Source organism: Muntiacus reevesi, chromosome 18 (assembly GCF_963930625.1).
Source record: "Muntiacus reevesi chromosome 18, mMunRee1.1, whole genome shotgun sequence".
Taxonomy (NCBI): domain Eukaryota; kingdom Metazoa; phylum Chordata; class Mammalia; order Artiodactyla; family Cervidae; genus Muntiacus; species Muntiacus reevesi.
This window is the reverse complement of record NC_089266.1, coordinates 25,508,264-25,523,734: the sequence shown is the minus strand read 5'-3', so window position 1 is coordinate 25,523,734 and position 15,471 is coordinate 25,508,264. Positions and strand designations below refer to the sequence as shown.

The window sequence follows — 15,471 nt, the reverse complement described above, 5'->3', positions numbered from 1 at the left end:
GATCACTTATGCACAATCTGTTGCATACCCTCTGCCTGTAATACCACTTTTCCATTTTCAACTTGTAAATTCCTACTAGATCCTCTAAGATTTCCACCTCTGGACTTCCACAGTACTCTATGCCAACCTCTCTCAGAGCCCACTCCACAATACATTATCATGCCAGTTTACATCCTGCACTACACTGTGAGCTCCTTGAGGGTAAGAAGTGTGATTTTTCTATCATGGTATTCCAGAACATAGCATAGTACCTCAATTAAAATAGCCATTTATCAATATTCCCACTGTACCAAAAGATAAAAACTTAAAGTTGAGAAGTCAAGAGACATCTCTACTTCAGCTCAAATATTAGATTCAAAAATAAAGAACAGTTGCTACAAGAGAATGTTCCCACCTTCTTGCTTGAAAAAATAGATATTTTTCTCTTATTCTGCAACATGTTCATATAGCAATTAACCAAATAAATACTATTTAAGTGCTCAAAGTATTTTATATTTTCCTTAATTTACTATCCCTCTTAATTGGTCATTGGCTTTCTGTATTAATTACAACTTTCTGTCTTCCCCATAGAATCCCAGAGCAGAGCCAGGAGGGTCAGGGATACCCTCCAAAATCCAAGCCCAGATGGCCAACTGCACTACAGAAACTTCCAACACCAAGATTCCCCATTCTTTACTACCAAAGCAAAATTCTGGATATTTACAATTGACAGCTGGTCAACTGTTTCTGTTAACTGTACCTGACTATATTGTATAATTGAACATGGTTTTAGAAGTACTGGGGCTTTTTTGTGGCTCATCTGGTAAAGAATCTGCCTACAATGCGGGAGACCTGGGTTTGATCCCTGGGTTGATCAAAGAAGATCAACCTGGAAGATCCCCTGGAGAAGTAAGAGGCTATCCATTCTACTATTCTGGCCTGGAGAATTCCATGGACTGTGTAGTCCATGGGGTCACAAAGAGTCTGACACAACTGAGCAACTTTCACCTCACTTCACTTAAAAGTACTGGGCCTCCTACAATAACAAGTTCTTCAAGAGAGCACTTTAAGTCCCTAGGCCTAAACCACTTTTAGGAAGTGAAAAGATAATACTCTCATTTTACTGATTGGTAGACTGTAATCTATAAAAAAATTAAATGATTCAGGACATTCATGTGTCACACATCTATTAAACCACAGTTCTTTTGGGTCTACAAATTAAACAGTTCCCCAAATGGAACCATTTTTAAACACATGACACTTCACAGTCATTTATTCTGCATTTTACCAGATTCTGTCATCAACATTCAGACAAGGGACCAGCTTCCACATTAACCAGCACAATAATATGATGTGCAATAAGCTGTGAGGTGTGATCATGAAAAAGGAAGCTGCCTTTTACCTTGGGAACTCTGGCTTAGCCGGGCTGAAGAGCGGGTGACTCGGGCAGATCGCCGGGATGTGCCATCACTTTCTGAACTATCTGTGTGCTCCAGATCTGTAGAAAAATCGGAATCTTCGGTTCCATCTGAACTACTCCCTGCATTCCTCTGTAACACCATAGATTCAGACATTAGCACAGAAACATTTACTCTGTAAGTTTGAATTAACACTGGAAATAAAACAGACTGTGATGCTGATAACACCAAGTTCAAACCTTCCTTTTATTTATTTAAATGAAACAACTGACAAACAATGCACCTTTATTAAATAAATACAGGAGAAGAATTCTTACTGTATTATTATAATTCTAAAACAAATTCATTAGGTCAGTACCACAAACTTTAAAATTCTACTCAAAACAGTCTGGTTGACATAAAACATGTACTTACAGTAAGTCAAGGGTAATGAGAAAAATGTTAGTGCTAGACCCCATTGAACTTTAGAGTAGCTTTTTTTCAAAGTCTCCATGAACAGCTATTACATTTTTAAAAACTATACACTAATTCAAAATGTCATGGTCCTAAAAGAACTTAGGGAGAAAGACAGTAACATTCTTCTTTCTTATGTTATCTACTTTTAAAGTTTCTCCATTTGAATGCCAAAGTGCTTTAAGAAAGGGGGGAAGGCAGTGACTTGCACATGAAGACTTATAGGTAAGCATAAACAGAAGGCTGGAGAAGGCAATGGCAACCCACTCCGGTACTCTTGCCTGGAAAATCCCATGGACGGAGAAGTCTGGCAGGCTACAGTCCATGGGGTCACTAAATGTGGGACACAACTGAGCGACTTCACTTTCACTTTTCACTTTCATGCATTGGAGAAGGAAATGGCAACCCACTCCAGTGTTCTTGCCTGGAGAATCCCAGAGACAGGAGAACCTGGTGGGCTGCCGTCTATGGGATCTGCACAGAGTCGGACACGACTGAAGCGACTTAGCAGCAAACAGAAAGTTTTTTTTTTTTTTTTTTTTTTTAAATATTATTTTATTAGTTGGAGGCCAATCACTTTACAACGTTTCAGTGGGTTTTGTCATACATTGACATGAATCAGCCATATAGTTACACGTATTCCCCATCCCGATCCCCCCTCCCACCTCCCTCCCCACCCGACTCCTCAGGGTCCTCCCAGTGCACCAGGCAAGAGCACCTGATTCATGCATCCCACCTGGGCTGGTGGTCCGTTTCACCATAGATAGTATACATGCTGTTCTTTCAAAACATCCCACCCTCACGTTCTCCCCCAGAGTTCAAAAGTCTGTTCTGTACTTCTGTGTCTCTTTTTCTGTTTTGCATATAGGGTTATCGCCACCATCTATCTAAATTCCGTATATATCTGTTAGTATACTGTAATGTTCTTTATCTTTCTGGCTTACTTCACTCTGTATAATGGGCTCCAGTTTCATCCATCTCATTAGAACTGATTCAAATGAATTCTTTTTAACGGCTGAGTAATATTCCATGGTGTATATGTACCACAGCTTCCTTATCCATTCATCTGTTGATGGGCATCTGGGTTGCTTCCATGTCCTAGCTATTATAAACAGTGCTGCGATGAACATTGGGGTGCATGTGTCTCTTTCAGATCTGGATTCCTCAGTGTGTATGCCTAGAAGTGGTATTGCTGGGTCATATGGCAGTTCTATTTCCAGTTTTTTAAGAAATCTCCACACTGTTTTCCATAGTGGCTGTACTAGTTTGCATTCCCACCAACAGTGTAAGAGGGTTCCCTTTTCTCCACACCCTCTCCAGCATTTATTGCTTGTAGACTTTTGGATAGCAGCCAAGAAAGTTTTTAAAAATCACCTTTTCGATTAATAATTATTTACCAATTGTTAGCCTTCCGAGGCATGATTAGCCACAGAGATAACTTTTATCAACTGCGCTAATAGAAGTGTTAACTTTTATTAACACTGTACCTTTTACTAAACCAGAAAAAGAAATATATTTGCCAAAAAAATTAAAAAACAAAACCAAAAAAACCACTAAAGCTTCAAATTATTGATATAAGTTCTTTATTCAAAATCCTAAGCACGAGTTGTGTTTAGAATTCACAATCTTTTAGATTTTTGGAAAGGGAAAAATTTGCATACATGCAACAAATAATACCCTTTCTGCAGCAAAATTTATAGACAATCACACTAAATTAGACACACAAGAACTGTAAATCACCTCAGGACAGTTTAGGACAGGTTTTGCCACCAAATAAGCTACTAAAAAGCATACATTTTCACAAGTTCTCTGTATTTGGGAACTGCAGAAAGAGAACTGTGGGCCAATTCCAAGGTACCAATACTATTCTTGCATGTGGTGAACCTTAACATAAATACCACCTATCAATGTACATCACTGTAGGAGACATTAGAAAGTATAAATACTTGAAAGCTTCTGGGAAGAGAAACTTTTCTGCAGAAATGAACAAAAATACAATCAACTTTCCAAATATTCCAAGGCTAATCTGCCCAAATACTGAGTGGAGGCTCCAGAGACAGCCACAGCAAATTGACAGATAAAAGGGGAGTCTTAAAAGTCATCCAGTCCAATTACTCAGATGTTGAATCCCTGATTATCTCTGACCATCACCTTCCTGGCTTGATCATGGAATCAAGTTCTTCTCTCCCGGCTTTTACTAATCTACTTCCCATCTTACTCCATAGCAGACTTAATTGCTCTCTCCCTTTCCTGCCATTAAGCTTTGTCTATTACTGCCAAGTAGAGAATTTCCTAGATCCTTTCAAGTTATTTACGAGTCTGTTTTCCCCATCAGACTCAGATTTCCTTAAGCCAGGGATCATGTCTAATTAATTTCTGAATCCCCAGCAGCCAGCAGGTAGCAAGCAGTCAATAAACATTTGTTGAATTGAATTAGATTTCTTCTAGTCTCGGCTCTGCATTGCCTGAGTGGCTTGGGGTACTCCATTAAGCCTGTCTGTTTAGCTGAGAAAAGGGGTGGGGGTGTCCCTGTGTGATCTTATAAACCCCATCTAATTCTAGGAAGTTTCTGATTTAACGAACTGCATTTTGTAGGCGCTAACTAAGCAGGCAAGGAAAAATTACAGCTTAGGAGCAACAGGCCAGAGTGAGATCCCTTGGGAGTGGGCGCTGGTTCTCTACCACCCAGTTCTCGGCTTTGTTGTATCCCCCGCAGGGAAAGGAAGGATGCTCCAAAACCCCGCCTCTGTGAGCATCATCAGACGGAAGGGAGGGGACTCGAGCCACCCAATCGCGGTCCCGATAAACCGCGCCCCCACAGGACAGACTGGCAGGCCTAGCCAATCAAGAGAAGAGAGATCGTTCTCTACGGCCAGTCGGCCAGCGATAGAGCCGGGCCCAGACACCGCCCCCACACGCGGGGAGGTGACCGTTGAGCCCAAATGGGCGGTGTCACCAGCCAATCAATATGCTTCTAGACGTTTCAGCGACCAATTAACGAGAAGAACGCCTCCGAGCCAGGCAAGCAGAGGGCGGGAATAGTTGCAACCATAGGCCGAGGCCAGGGTCGGGCCCACATTTTTCTGTTGGGTATGGATAGAAGAGGGTTGCTAAGCTAGGTTCGGGGGAGCGGGAAGTTGGAACCCAACCATTGTGAGGCGTGGCCAAGTGCGTCATGTTTCTCAAACGACTGTGCTTAGAAACCCGCCATCCCTCCCGTCCTGTTCTTCTCACCTTCCTTCGAGGCATTGCCGGCTGCTGCGGCCCGACGGTTATGATTCGGGCAGCGGCGGCAGCAGCAGGAACGGTGGCTCCGGCGGGCTCCGTGGCGGCCTCTGTAGCAGTCCCAATCCTGCGGACGATCCCAAGTGCCTCCTGCTTCTCAGCGTCTAGAGCCTTCTGCGCAGGCGCCGCGGGCTGAGGCGCTTTTTCCTCCACTTCCGGTTGGGGTTTGCGTCACTTGACGTTACCGGTCAGAGAGGATCCTGGGAGGTTCGTTCCCCTGGTGAGGCTACTGAGCGCCATTTTGGACTTGGGCAGGAAGTGGCCGTGGTGGTGGAAAGTGGGGCCAGCCATGTTTAGTTAGGGGAATGGCACTCTTTGTAGGCGTGGGTAGCCATTCCTGTTTGGGGCAGAAGCCTGACGATTGAAGTTAACGGTTCTCATCTTTACCTTGGGCAAAATTTCCCTTCCTGGTCGTTTTAATTTCTGAAGTCGAGGAAGGAAAACCCCAGAATCCATCAGGTTGCTGAGATTTAACCCCTTCGTCGCCGAATTGGCTAAAGAACGTTTCCGTTTATGAGCATAAACTCAAAGTTGGGAAGGGATATTTTGCAGAAGAAACAATTTTAACAGCTATCCTGTGTCAAAATGGTGAAGAATGGGAGCTTGGGAAAGGAGCGTCCATCACCGGGAAGTTTCTTATAGAGGAGACATTGTCCTTGCCCTTTAGCAAACATCAAGTAAATTACTTCGTTCAATCGCTAAAGGTGACCGAACCATTCTCCAGAAGCTGTAGCTCCAAAAAAGAGCCAGTTTGGCTCTGTGGTGAGCACCCGTCTCCTTACCCTATCCTGTATGGGTGTGAGCACCTTGGGTGGCCCTCAGGATGAGAATGTGTGTGCATCTGTGTGCTCCAGAGCCGCAGAAGCATTGAACTTCATAAGCCCAAGTGACCTCTTGAAATTCAGTTACTTCAGCCAAGAGTTGGGAGACGGAGGAACAGGAAGGAATATTTTTAGTAAAGCTAGATCTCAGGCACTGATTTTTAAATAATAGTGAGAGGGGGCTCGAAAGGAGAAGTTGTGGAAGATGTAAGGCTGCTGCTGCTAAGTCACTTCAGTCGTGTCCGACTCTGTGTGACCCCATAGACGGCAACCCACCAGGCTCCCCGGTCCCTGGGATTCTCCAGGCAAGAACACTGGAGTGGGTTGCCATTTCCTTCTCCAATGTGTGAAAGTGAGAAGTGAAAGTGAAGTCGCTCAGTCATGTCCGACTCTTAGCGACCCCATGGACCGCAGCCTACCAGGCTCCTCCATCCATGGGATTTTCCAGGCAAGAGTACTGGAGTGGGGTGCCATTGCCTTCTTCGCGTTGTAAGGCTCGAAGAGTTTAAAGGCTGGAAAGTGGATAGCAGACGTTGAGGATTTGAGTGAGTGAGTGAAAGTCGCTCAGTCGTGTCCAACTCTGCGACTCCATGGACTGTAGTCCATGGAATTCTCCAGGCCAGAATACTGGAGTGGGTACCCTTTTCCTTCTCCAGGGGATGTTCCAACCCAGGGATCGAATCCAGTTCTCCCACATTGCAGGCGGATTCTTTACCAGCTGAGCCACAAGGAAGCCCGTTGAGGATTTAGCCTTGCTGAAGATCCTTGAGAGGACCAAGGCCTTACCCGGAGCGCCTGGGTGGGAGCCAAGCAGGCTCAGTCATTAATTTAGGATTCTGGACCCCAGTGTCACCTGAGGCTAGCTAAAATGGAGATTTTTTCCCCCCCTGGAGCTGAGATTAAGAACGTAGCAGCATCTGGCACACATTTGATTGATGTGCTAAACAGAGGACTCCGAAGGATTGAAGTTCAGACGCTTAGCTAAGCACTCTCCTTGGAGATATTCTGTGTGCTTAATCCCTCAGTCCTGTCTGACTCTTTGCGATCCCATGCACTGCAGCCCGCCAGGCTCCTCTGTCCTTGGGATTCTCCAGGCAGGAATACTGGAGTGGGTTGCCAGGCCTTCCTCCAGGGGATCTTCCCAACCCAGGGATCTAACTCAGGTCTCCCGCCTTACAGGTGGATTCTTTACCATCTGAGCCACCAAGGAGATATTCTGGGCTAGTGTTAAGGCAGACAGCTTTTGGTATTTTGTTTTTATTATTTTAGCTTTTAGTCTTTACTATAGATATCTTTGAATAACTTAGTTTGAAGTGTACATAAGATCTTATTTGGAAAGGGCTCCTGTTTATTCTTTTGTATCCCCTTAGGACTTAAGCATTTACTTTCACATTATTACTTTCATTCTGCACTTACTGGTATGTTCCTAAGGTTATTTTTGAGTGTTCTGGCTCCCCAACTGTTGGTAAGGAGCTCTTATGTTAAGAGCATGTCTCACTTCTTTAATACCATTCGTAATAGTACTCAGTCCATTCTATGCTGTGCTTAGTCACTCAGTCGTGTGTGACTCTGCGATCCCATGGACTGTAGCCCGCCAGGCTCTTCTGTCCATGGCATTTCTCAGGCAAGAATACTGGAGGGGGTTGCCATTTCCTTTTCCTGGGGAATCTTCCTGACTCAGGGCTGGAACCCACATCTTGGCAGACGTGTCCTGCATTGGCAGATGTGTCCTGTGTTGGCAGACGGATTCTTTACCACTAGCGCCACCTGTGAAGCCTACAGTAAATTCTTGCTGGTCAATCATATGTTTACTGTTTCACAGTCTGAATGTGTAGCACACAAAGATGGTGAAGTATGCCTTCCCTGGAAATTAGTATTTTAGAGTAAAATCTTATCCTGACTAAACTATTCATCATACAAACACCAACATTACAGATGTTCAATGTTAATCACGGACACTGAACTTTCAAACATTGCAACCAGCACTAAAAGAGTTTACGGTTTCATTTAGACATGGTTCTTGCCCTTAGAAAGTGTACCCTTTAGCAAAAAGATGGAAAAACTAACACCAATGGGATAGAAATGTGATCATAAGAAAAGTACTAAAGATGAAAGTCAAACACCTAGGTATATTTAGAATGGGGAGGGGGAAATCCTGAAAACTTTTTCTCTCCTTTCTTTTTTTGAACTACACATAATCTTTACTTTGTTATTTTCATCATGACACAGTTATCACTCAAAGCAGAAACTGATGTTGGTTTCATCAGTTACCTTTTACCAGTTGCTCCCTGCCTGTCCTCATCTGCTAGACTTCACATAGGTAGCTCCACTGTTCTTGCCTTTACACTTTCATACAGGCTTTTCTTCCTGCCTTGATGCATCGCTCAGCCTTCTTTAATATTTACTTTCTTCAGAAGGTCTTTCCTGATTTATTCTTTCTAAGGTATTAGGGCATAGTGATATATGTTACTTTGCATTTACTGCTTTATATGTACTTTTTCTTATACAACTTGGTAGGTGTGCTGTTTCCCTTACTCTGTGCCTAACAAGCAATAGGAACATAACTCCTACTTATTTTATTCATCAGCTCTTCTAGTGTTCAATACAGGGCTTTGATGTCAGATTTAGATTTGAATTTCAGCTCTGTCACTTTCTGTCTGCATTGCTCTTGGACATGTTATAAAATTTACCTGTGTCTCAGTTTTCTCATCTGTGAAGTGGAGATACGAATAGCCACTTTAAGAGCTGTTATAAAGATTAAAGGAAATGATTGTTATAAAGAGCTTAGCACAATTCCTGATAGAGTAAGTGCTAAATAAATGGCTGTTGTTATTCCAGTCACCCTAGTTATGGCTGTAACATCTTAATGTTTGTGACTATAACTTTATATGGTCTCAGTGGGTTGTTTGCTTTTTTCTATTGAGCTTACTTAAAAGATACAGAATACTTACCCAGGCATTATATATTAGGTATTGAGTCAAAGCAAGATAGACAAAACATGTTTCCTTAGGTCAGGAAGCTTGTTGCAAAACACAATAGAGCAGTAATGGAAAAATAGAAAAATGAGCAAAGTTCCAAAGTGGTACAGAGGAGGAAGTGTGGGGTTTTATCTGGAAGCTTTAGGAAAGTATGCATAGAGGAGGTGAACGTCATAGGACAAATAAGTTTCCCTGCAGACAAGAAGAAGGCCTTTCTTACAAAGGGCACCGCATGTGCAAAAAGCACAGAGGTGGAGCATCACTGCGTGTGGGTGGCTGAAGGCATCACTAGATTTGGAGTGGTTGACAGAAGAGGCAGGAATGGTGTGGGGAACCATTTAAATGTCCTGCTGAGGAGCCTGGGCCAAAGGTGAGGGGGAATCTCTAAAGGACTTTAGGCAGAGGGGTCCCAAGATTAGGCATGCACTTTAGAGATCTGTTTCTGGAAGCTGTGAGGGGGACTGATCAAAGTGGCGAGAAGACCAATCAGAACGCTGCCATAATAATAACCATACCCAGAGTCAAGGGGGAACCAAACAGGGCAAGGGGAGCAGGGATAATCTGTGTGTGTGCTTGTGAATTTTCTCCCTTATATCTGTATCTCCTCTCCTCTGTTTCATTTGAAACTTCCTAAAAGATCCCTCAATCTCCTTTCAGATGTTCCCCTTGCCAGTAAAATGATATATACCATATTTCAAATACAAAGTATAGTTGTCCATTGTTGGTTTCAAAGGCCTAGGAGTTCCTCGAGGTTGGGAGTCTTGCCTGGCTGGCCACATCGTCTCCCGCTTCTTTCTTGCTGGCATCTAAAAGGGCTCGTAAATGGGATGGCCACTGCTGGCTGTTGGCTCAGTTAGGAAAGACTTGCACAGAACCAGTCGTCCTCTCTCCTCTAAGCCTCTTTCTGACCAGTAGTGGTTAAGGACAGCAGTTTCTTCTGTGTGCATAATAACTGTCCTGTAAGGTGAGGAAGCATGCCTTGACCTTTTAAAGACAACGCTAGTGTAGCCAGGCCAGTCTCATAACTTCTGAGTAAAAGTATTGACCTAGTCCCTATCCCTCTGTGAAAATCTCAGAATTTGCTGATGTGACCATAGTTCATATTAAAATCTTTTAATTTACAGCTGCCTTGAAAATAGAATCAGTGAAAATATGTTTTTTTTAATTGGAAAAAAAAAAAAAGAGTCAGTGAGATCATTCGTGGTTCCTTCTTTCTTACTCTTGCTGGATAAGGCCAGGAACTTCTCTTACCTTCTTGGCCACTTGTTAATTTGGTTCTTGGAGCACCTTGTCCACACCCACCTCCAGCCCTGCCCTGGGGGAAGGTATTGGACAGATCCCAGCAAGCTCAGGCACTGTTCCCCGCCTCTGTAGCTGGGGTTATAAATAACCACCAAAACTAAACAATCAAATAACTACATTTTGAAAATTGCTCAAAAAAAAAAAAAGAAAAGATCACTCTGATTCTGATTGAGTAGCAGTTTTCCCACTCCTGCCCTTCATCTCCCCCTTTCTTTCACTTATCTACCTCTCTTCTCTGATCCAAACTCCTAGGGAAGCCAATCTAAGCACAAAGTCCTCATACAATGAAGACATCTCTTTCCTTACTTGACAGGGGCAAAGCCCTCCAGGGCTGTAGTTATAGTTACACAATGTTGTTATAGCAGCAGAGGCCTCAGGGCAACATATGTTCCTGGGTGGTAATTGGGTTTGCTTTAACAGACTGTCTCTCCCTGTTTCTCTATGCCCAAATTCATTTATCAAGAAAACCAGGGAATTGCTATTATGGATGGGCCTTCATTTTTTTTTTTTTTTTAATTCCAGCAAAACCAAATTCTTTTCTATTCCCAGGATGGAATGTATTCAGTGATCATGGGTTGAGACGTTTTAGACTGACGTTATTTTCATTTATTCGTTCAACTAATATTTATCAAGCATCTGATAAGTGCTATGCATTGGTAGGAGCTGAGTGTACTCTGTGAATAAACAAACAAGGTCTTTTCCTTCTAGAGCTGTTGATTTAGGACCAGTGTGTAATAGTGGGGGCTGGGGGAGTATGACATACACCAGCACCAACCCTCAGTATAATAACACTAAATAAATGTTTGAAAAAATAAGACATTCTTGAAAAAAAAAAGAAAAGAAAAAATAAGATATTCTTAATCTCACTGTTGCTATAGAGCTATTTTTATTGTTTGCATATTGCCTTCCAATTTTTCTCCACATGCATACATTTTATTATATGTACACATTTTGCATAGATGCACTCATTGTTTATATGAAATTCCATATTTTTTACACATTCTTAGTATCTCCTTGTTTCTCTGTAGTCCTCGTAATTGTAATTGCTGTGTAATGTTGTAATGTGGCACTGTGACATAACATGCTCTGTTTGGGATTATCGAGGTTCTTTTAAGTCAGATAATGCTGCAGTGAGTGTCTGCATTCATCTGTAGCTCTCCTGTTTTTATTTCTACCTCTTATATATTGCTTGATATTTTTTCCCCAAAGACTTGTCCAAATTTAAAGTGTCACCATCTTTGTGGGAGGATACCAGTTTTAAGATGTTCCCAGAGCTGAGTGTTACCGCTTAATAAAATTTTGCAAGTTTAGTTTAAACAAAAAGAAAGAAAACTGCACCTCAAATGTGCTTTTCATTTTATTTCTAGTTAGGATGGATTTCAGTCTTCCATGTGTTTATTTTCTAGTCCTGTTTCCTCTTCCATGAAATCCTGTGCATTACTCATTTCTCTACTGAGCTCTTAATGATTTTCTTTTAAGTTTGAAAGACGGAGAGACAGATGCTTTGTCTGAGCCACATTCAGCTGTGGAGTCCATGTTATTGAGAAAGGAGAACATTTGCTTCATAATGATTTCTCTGGTAGTTTCTCCTCACGCTCTTCTGGCTTCTCTATTACCTCTAGTGGTAAAGTCTTTGTCAAGTATGCATGCTATTGGAAAGAGAATGAGATTATGAATAGAATGTGTAGATGACATGGGTGAAAGCAGCGAGGAAACAGGTTATATCTTTCCTCAGCAAGAACTGAGGAGCAACTTTAAAAGCTGTAGTCACTCTTGCCCACTACAGAAACTTTGAAGATGGATTGTAGACACTATTTTCCTGATTACCTAGGAGAAATTGAGTCCTAGAAAAAAAAAAAAACTCACAAACCAGTCAACTTCAGGAGGATACAAAATGATCCTGCATTCTGCCATTTGTAAACCGAGGGTCATTTCATTTGTTGGGAGATGTTTTCCCCAGAATAGGGGCTAGGAATGGGTTTCTCTGAGTCACTTACAGATGCTTAGTCAACCTCCTTTGTGACTAATTGTCCCCAAATGTGAATCAACCGTCAGGGTGAGAGATGCAAGCTACAACTAGAAAAATAATTTCTCTATTTAAGGTAAATCAGCACATACACGGTCCAAACTCACAACCTTGGACTTCTTAGTCTTCCTCTAACCAACTGAGGTTACTGATCCAACCCAATCTCAGGGGTGAAGGATGATTTTCTTACTAGTCTGGAAATTACCTGGAGACAAGTGGGCGTCTGGTCATTTTCATTCCTGCCTAGCCTTGCCGGTAGATGTCACTACACCAGAGCACATTCTCCAAAGATAGGATTAGAAGGAAAGAGAGGGCTTCAGAAAGGCCTAGTCCAACCATCTTGAACCTATTCTCCCATGGCTTCCATTGATAACTCTGGAAAACTATCAGAAATACATATATACATGGCTCCAGACAGTACTAAAGCCTGAACTCAGAAGGCCAAGACCTCAGGTTGTGGGCAGAGGCAGAGTTCTTATCCAAAGGCCTTCCCCAGATGGGGTGGGGCACACAGCTGCTGTAGGAAGGGTGGCAAGACCATTTCAATGGGGGTGTGCATATGATAGACTTATCAGGGAACAAGAGCCATAGTCTTGGGGCTCTTCCAAATGTCACTGTGGAGTAGATACCTCAAGCAAAGCACTCCACCCACCCTCCACCCTTGCCCCTCTGTCTACACTGACAGGGGCCATCCCTTGCTTGAGGGTTGCCAGGCTGGGGCTGGTTCATCAGCTTTGGGCCTTCTGAGGGCCAGCCAGACATATAGCCACACCCTGCCAGGAAACTGGAAAAGTTCCTAATAGTTCAGACTGTCATTACTGTTCTCCTTCAAGACAAATATAAGTAGTATTAATAATCTGGGGAAAAGAGCTATTCTATCAAGACTTTGGTTCCATAATCTTCTGTAGGATAAAACTGAAATTCTTACCTGGCCTGACTACATTCTCCAAAGATAGGCCTGGAAGGAAAGAGAGGGCTTCAGAAAGACCTAGTCCAACCATCATGACCTTCCCTGCATTATCTGCCCTCTGGTTAATTCTCCAGTCTGTCCCACACAACCTCATTCTCTGTATTTTAACCTCATTGACCCTCCTGCCCTGGTTCCTTCCACCTCAGGACCTTTGCACATACTCTTTACTCTGACTGGATATTTCGTCCCTCATTCTCTCCTTCACCTCTTTCTACTAATCCTTCAGATCTAAAGTCAAATGTCATTCCCTCAGGGAACTATTTCCCAAAGCTTCTAGATTAGACCAAAGCTCTCATTTCTACACTGTTAAGGTACCCTGCATTTTTCTTCATACCATTTGTCTCAGTTTATAATTATATATCTATTTGACTGTTTAATCTAGATTCTTTGCCGTCTGTCCTCCCAATGCATACCCTAAAGGTTTCATGAAAGCAGTGTCCATTTTACTTACCACTGCATTCTCAGCACCTAGCAAGGTACATAGTGCTTAACAGGCACTTAGTAACTATCGGATGTATGAAAAAATGGCAGTAATAATAATAAATGAAGGAAGTTAGAAAACATAACATTACTCTTGTACCCGCATGCATATAGCATTTGTAGATGTGTCTATATAGTGTCTAATTATAGTCACTCAATTCCTAAGACTTATCAGAGTCCAAAGAAACTTCTAAATTGGTCAAGAGGAAAGTGGAATTTACCATATGAGGCAAAATCTTAAAGGCTGTGGAAAGATGGAGGCTGAGGCTCTGATCCATCCATGTGAAACTATAAAGGAGATAAATACAGATTTATTTACTAAATCCCAAAAATCAGTGCAAAGGAAAAATTTTTGAAAACTAGACTATGGACTCCCCAGAGAAGAGACTGTGTGTCATTTATCTCTATATCCCCAGCACCTAGCATGATGTCTGGCACATAGTAGGAGTTTAAGAAATATATGTTGAACTATTTTGTTGAAGCTTAAAAGAAGTAGACGTGGGTCTGGGGATAAAGTAGAATACAGTTTTTCACTTGGGAAATCTCAGAGGCAGAAAAGTATGAATAGGGTCAAGAGGGGCTCCTTTACATTTATGGACAATAGCTATACAATAGACTGTTTCAGGGACATTAGGGCTATTCAGGGCCCATCCCTTGACCTTTTGAGATCATCCTTATGAAGGGCAATTACTATGCACTCTCACAAAATGCATCGTCTCTCCACCAGCAGGGACCAAACTCTAAGCTATATAAAGCATTGATCTCACCCTGCCTCACACTGTTATCTCCAGTGTCCTCCAGACTCTTGGGCACATGCCCCGTTGGTTCCATGGGCATATTCTACTCTGGTTTTCACCAAAGAAGGGAAAAACCCAGAAGGTGGTGCCCTTCAATCAGAAGTAAAAATGGCTGCATCTCTCAGGGCAACCAGAGCCTGGGGCTGGTATTCCTGAGCCCACAGCAGGGAAGCCATTAGCCCCGGTCCCAAGAATCCCTGCAACCAGCATCCCTGGCATTTAGCTTTCCATCCCTGGCACTTAACCTCAGGCCCCTTAAGTGGGGACATTTCAAAGTTTTTCTTAGAGCCGTGGAGGGTTCAAAAGAATTCTTGCACATTAAAAAAATAAATCCTCCAAAAACAGCTATTGAGCTGCTCGACCTCACTTATTTCTTCCCTCTCCCAGCAGTGTGGGGCTTAAAGTAAAGGTTGAGGACTTGGTTGTATGTTCATTAGCCTTGTTCCAGCCAGCTCTGCGGGTCTCATCCTACCTACCAGCAGGGTAAGGGCTATGTCTTGTCTCAAAGATGGGCCTGAAGGCATAGGCATCACAAAAATAATTGACTCTTGTCAGTGGTATGCCGATGTGTCATGGAAACTAGTCCCAGGGGCTTGTCACCTCTGACATCCCCCCTCCCCTTACAGCAGCCTATAAATCACTGAGTATTAATATTGTCTGGAGGACCCTTCTCTCCCCCCCGCCCCAACTCTGGGGCTCCCCAGCAGGCAGAAGGCTGCAAACTAAGCAGGGAGAAAAGAAGAATGGGCAGCAGGCAGGGGTGCCCTTCATTTATCAACCAGACACAGCGGTTGGTGGCCCTTTCCAGCAGTGCCCTGGCAGGCTGGGCAGGCAGCGCAGCCAGTGTTTTCTGTCAAAATGGAGAGCACAGTCCGGCAAGAGTTCCCCTTATTTGGCTGCCCTGTCCCAGAAGTAGGGAGTCAAGGCATGAGTCCTTTTCTTTTTTTGGGTTTTGGTGGGTT

General features: G+C 43.0%; 1 protein-coding gene across 2 annotated transcripts in view; it reads right to left on the bottom strand.

The window, feature by feature from the left end:
- The window catches only part of KAT7 (lysine acetyltransferase 7), a 34,157-nt gene extending 28,903 nt beyond the window's left edge, over window positions 1-5,254 (bottom strand). For both annotated transcript variants that reach the window (XM_065909184.1, XM_065909185.1), the window contains exons 1-2: window positions 5,085-5,254; window positions 1,382-1,529 (exon numbers count right to left, since the gene is read on the bottom strand). In XM_065909184.1, the coding sequence (XP_065765256.1) occupies window positions 1,382-1,529; window positions 5,085-5,099 (163 nt within the window). In that variant the 5' untranslated portion in view covers window positions 5,100-5,254. The remainder of the gene's footprint in view (window positions 1-1,381; window positions 1,530-5,084) is intronic.
- Window positions 5,255-15,471: the final 10,217 nt, after the last annotated feature.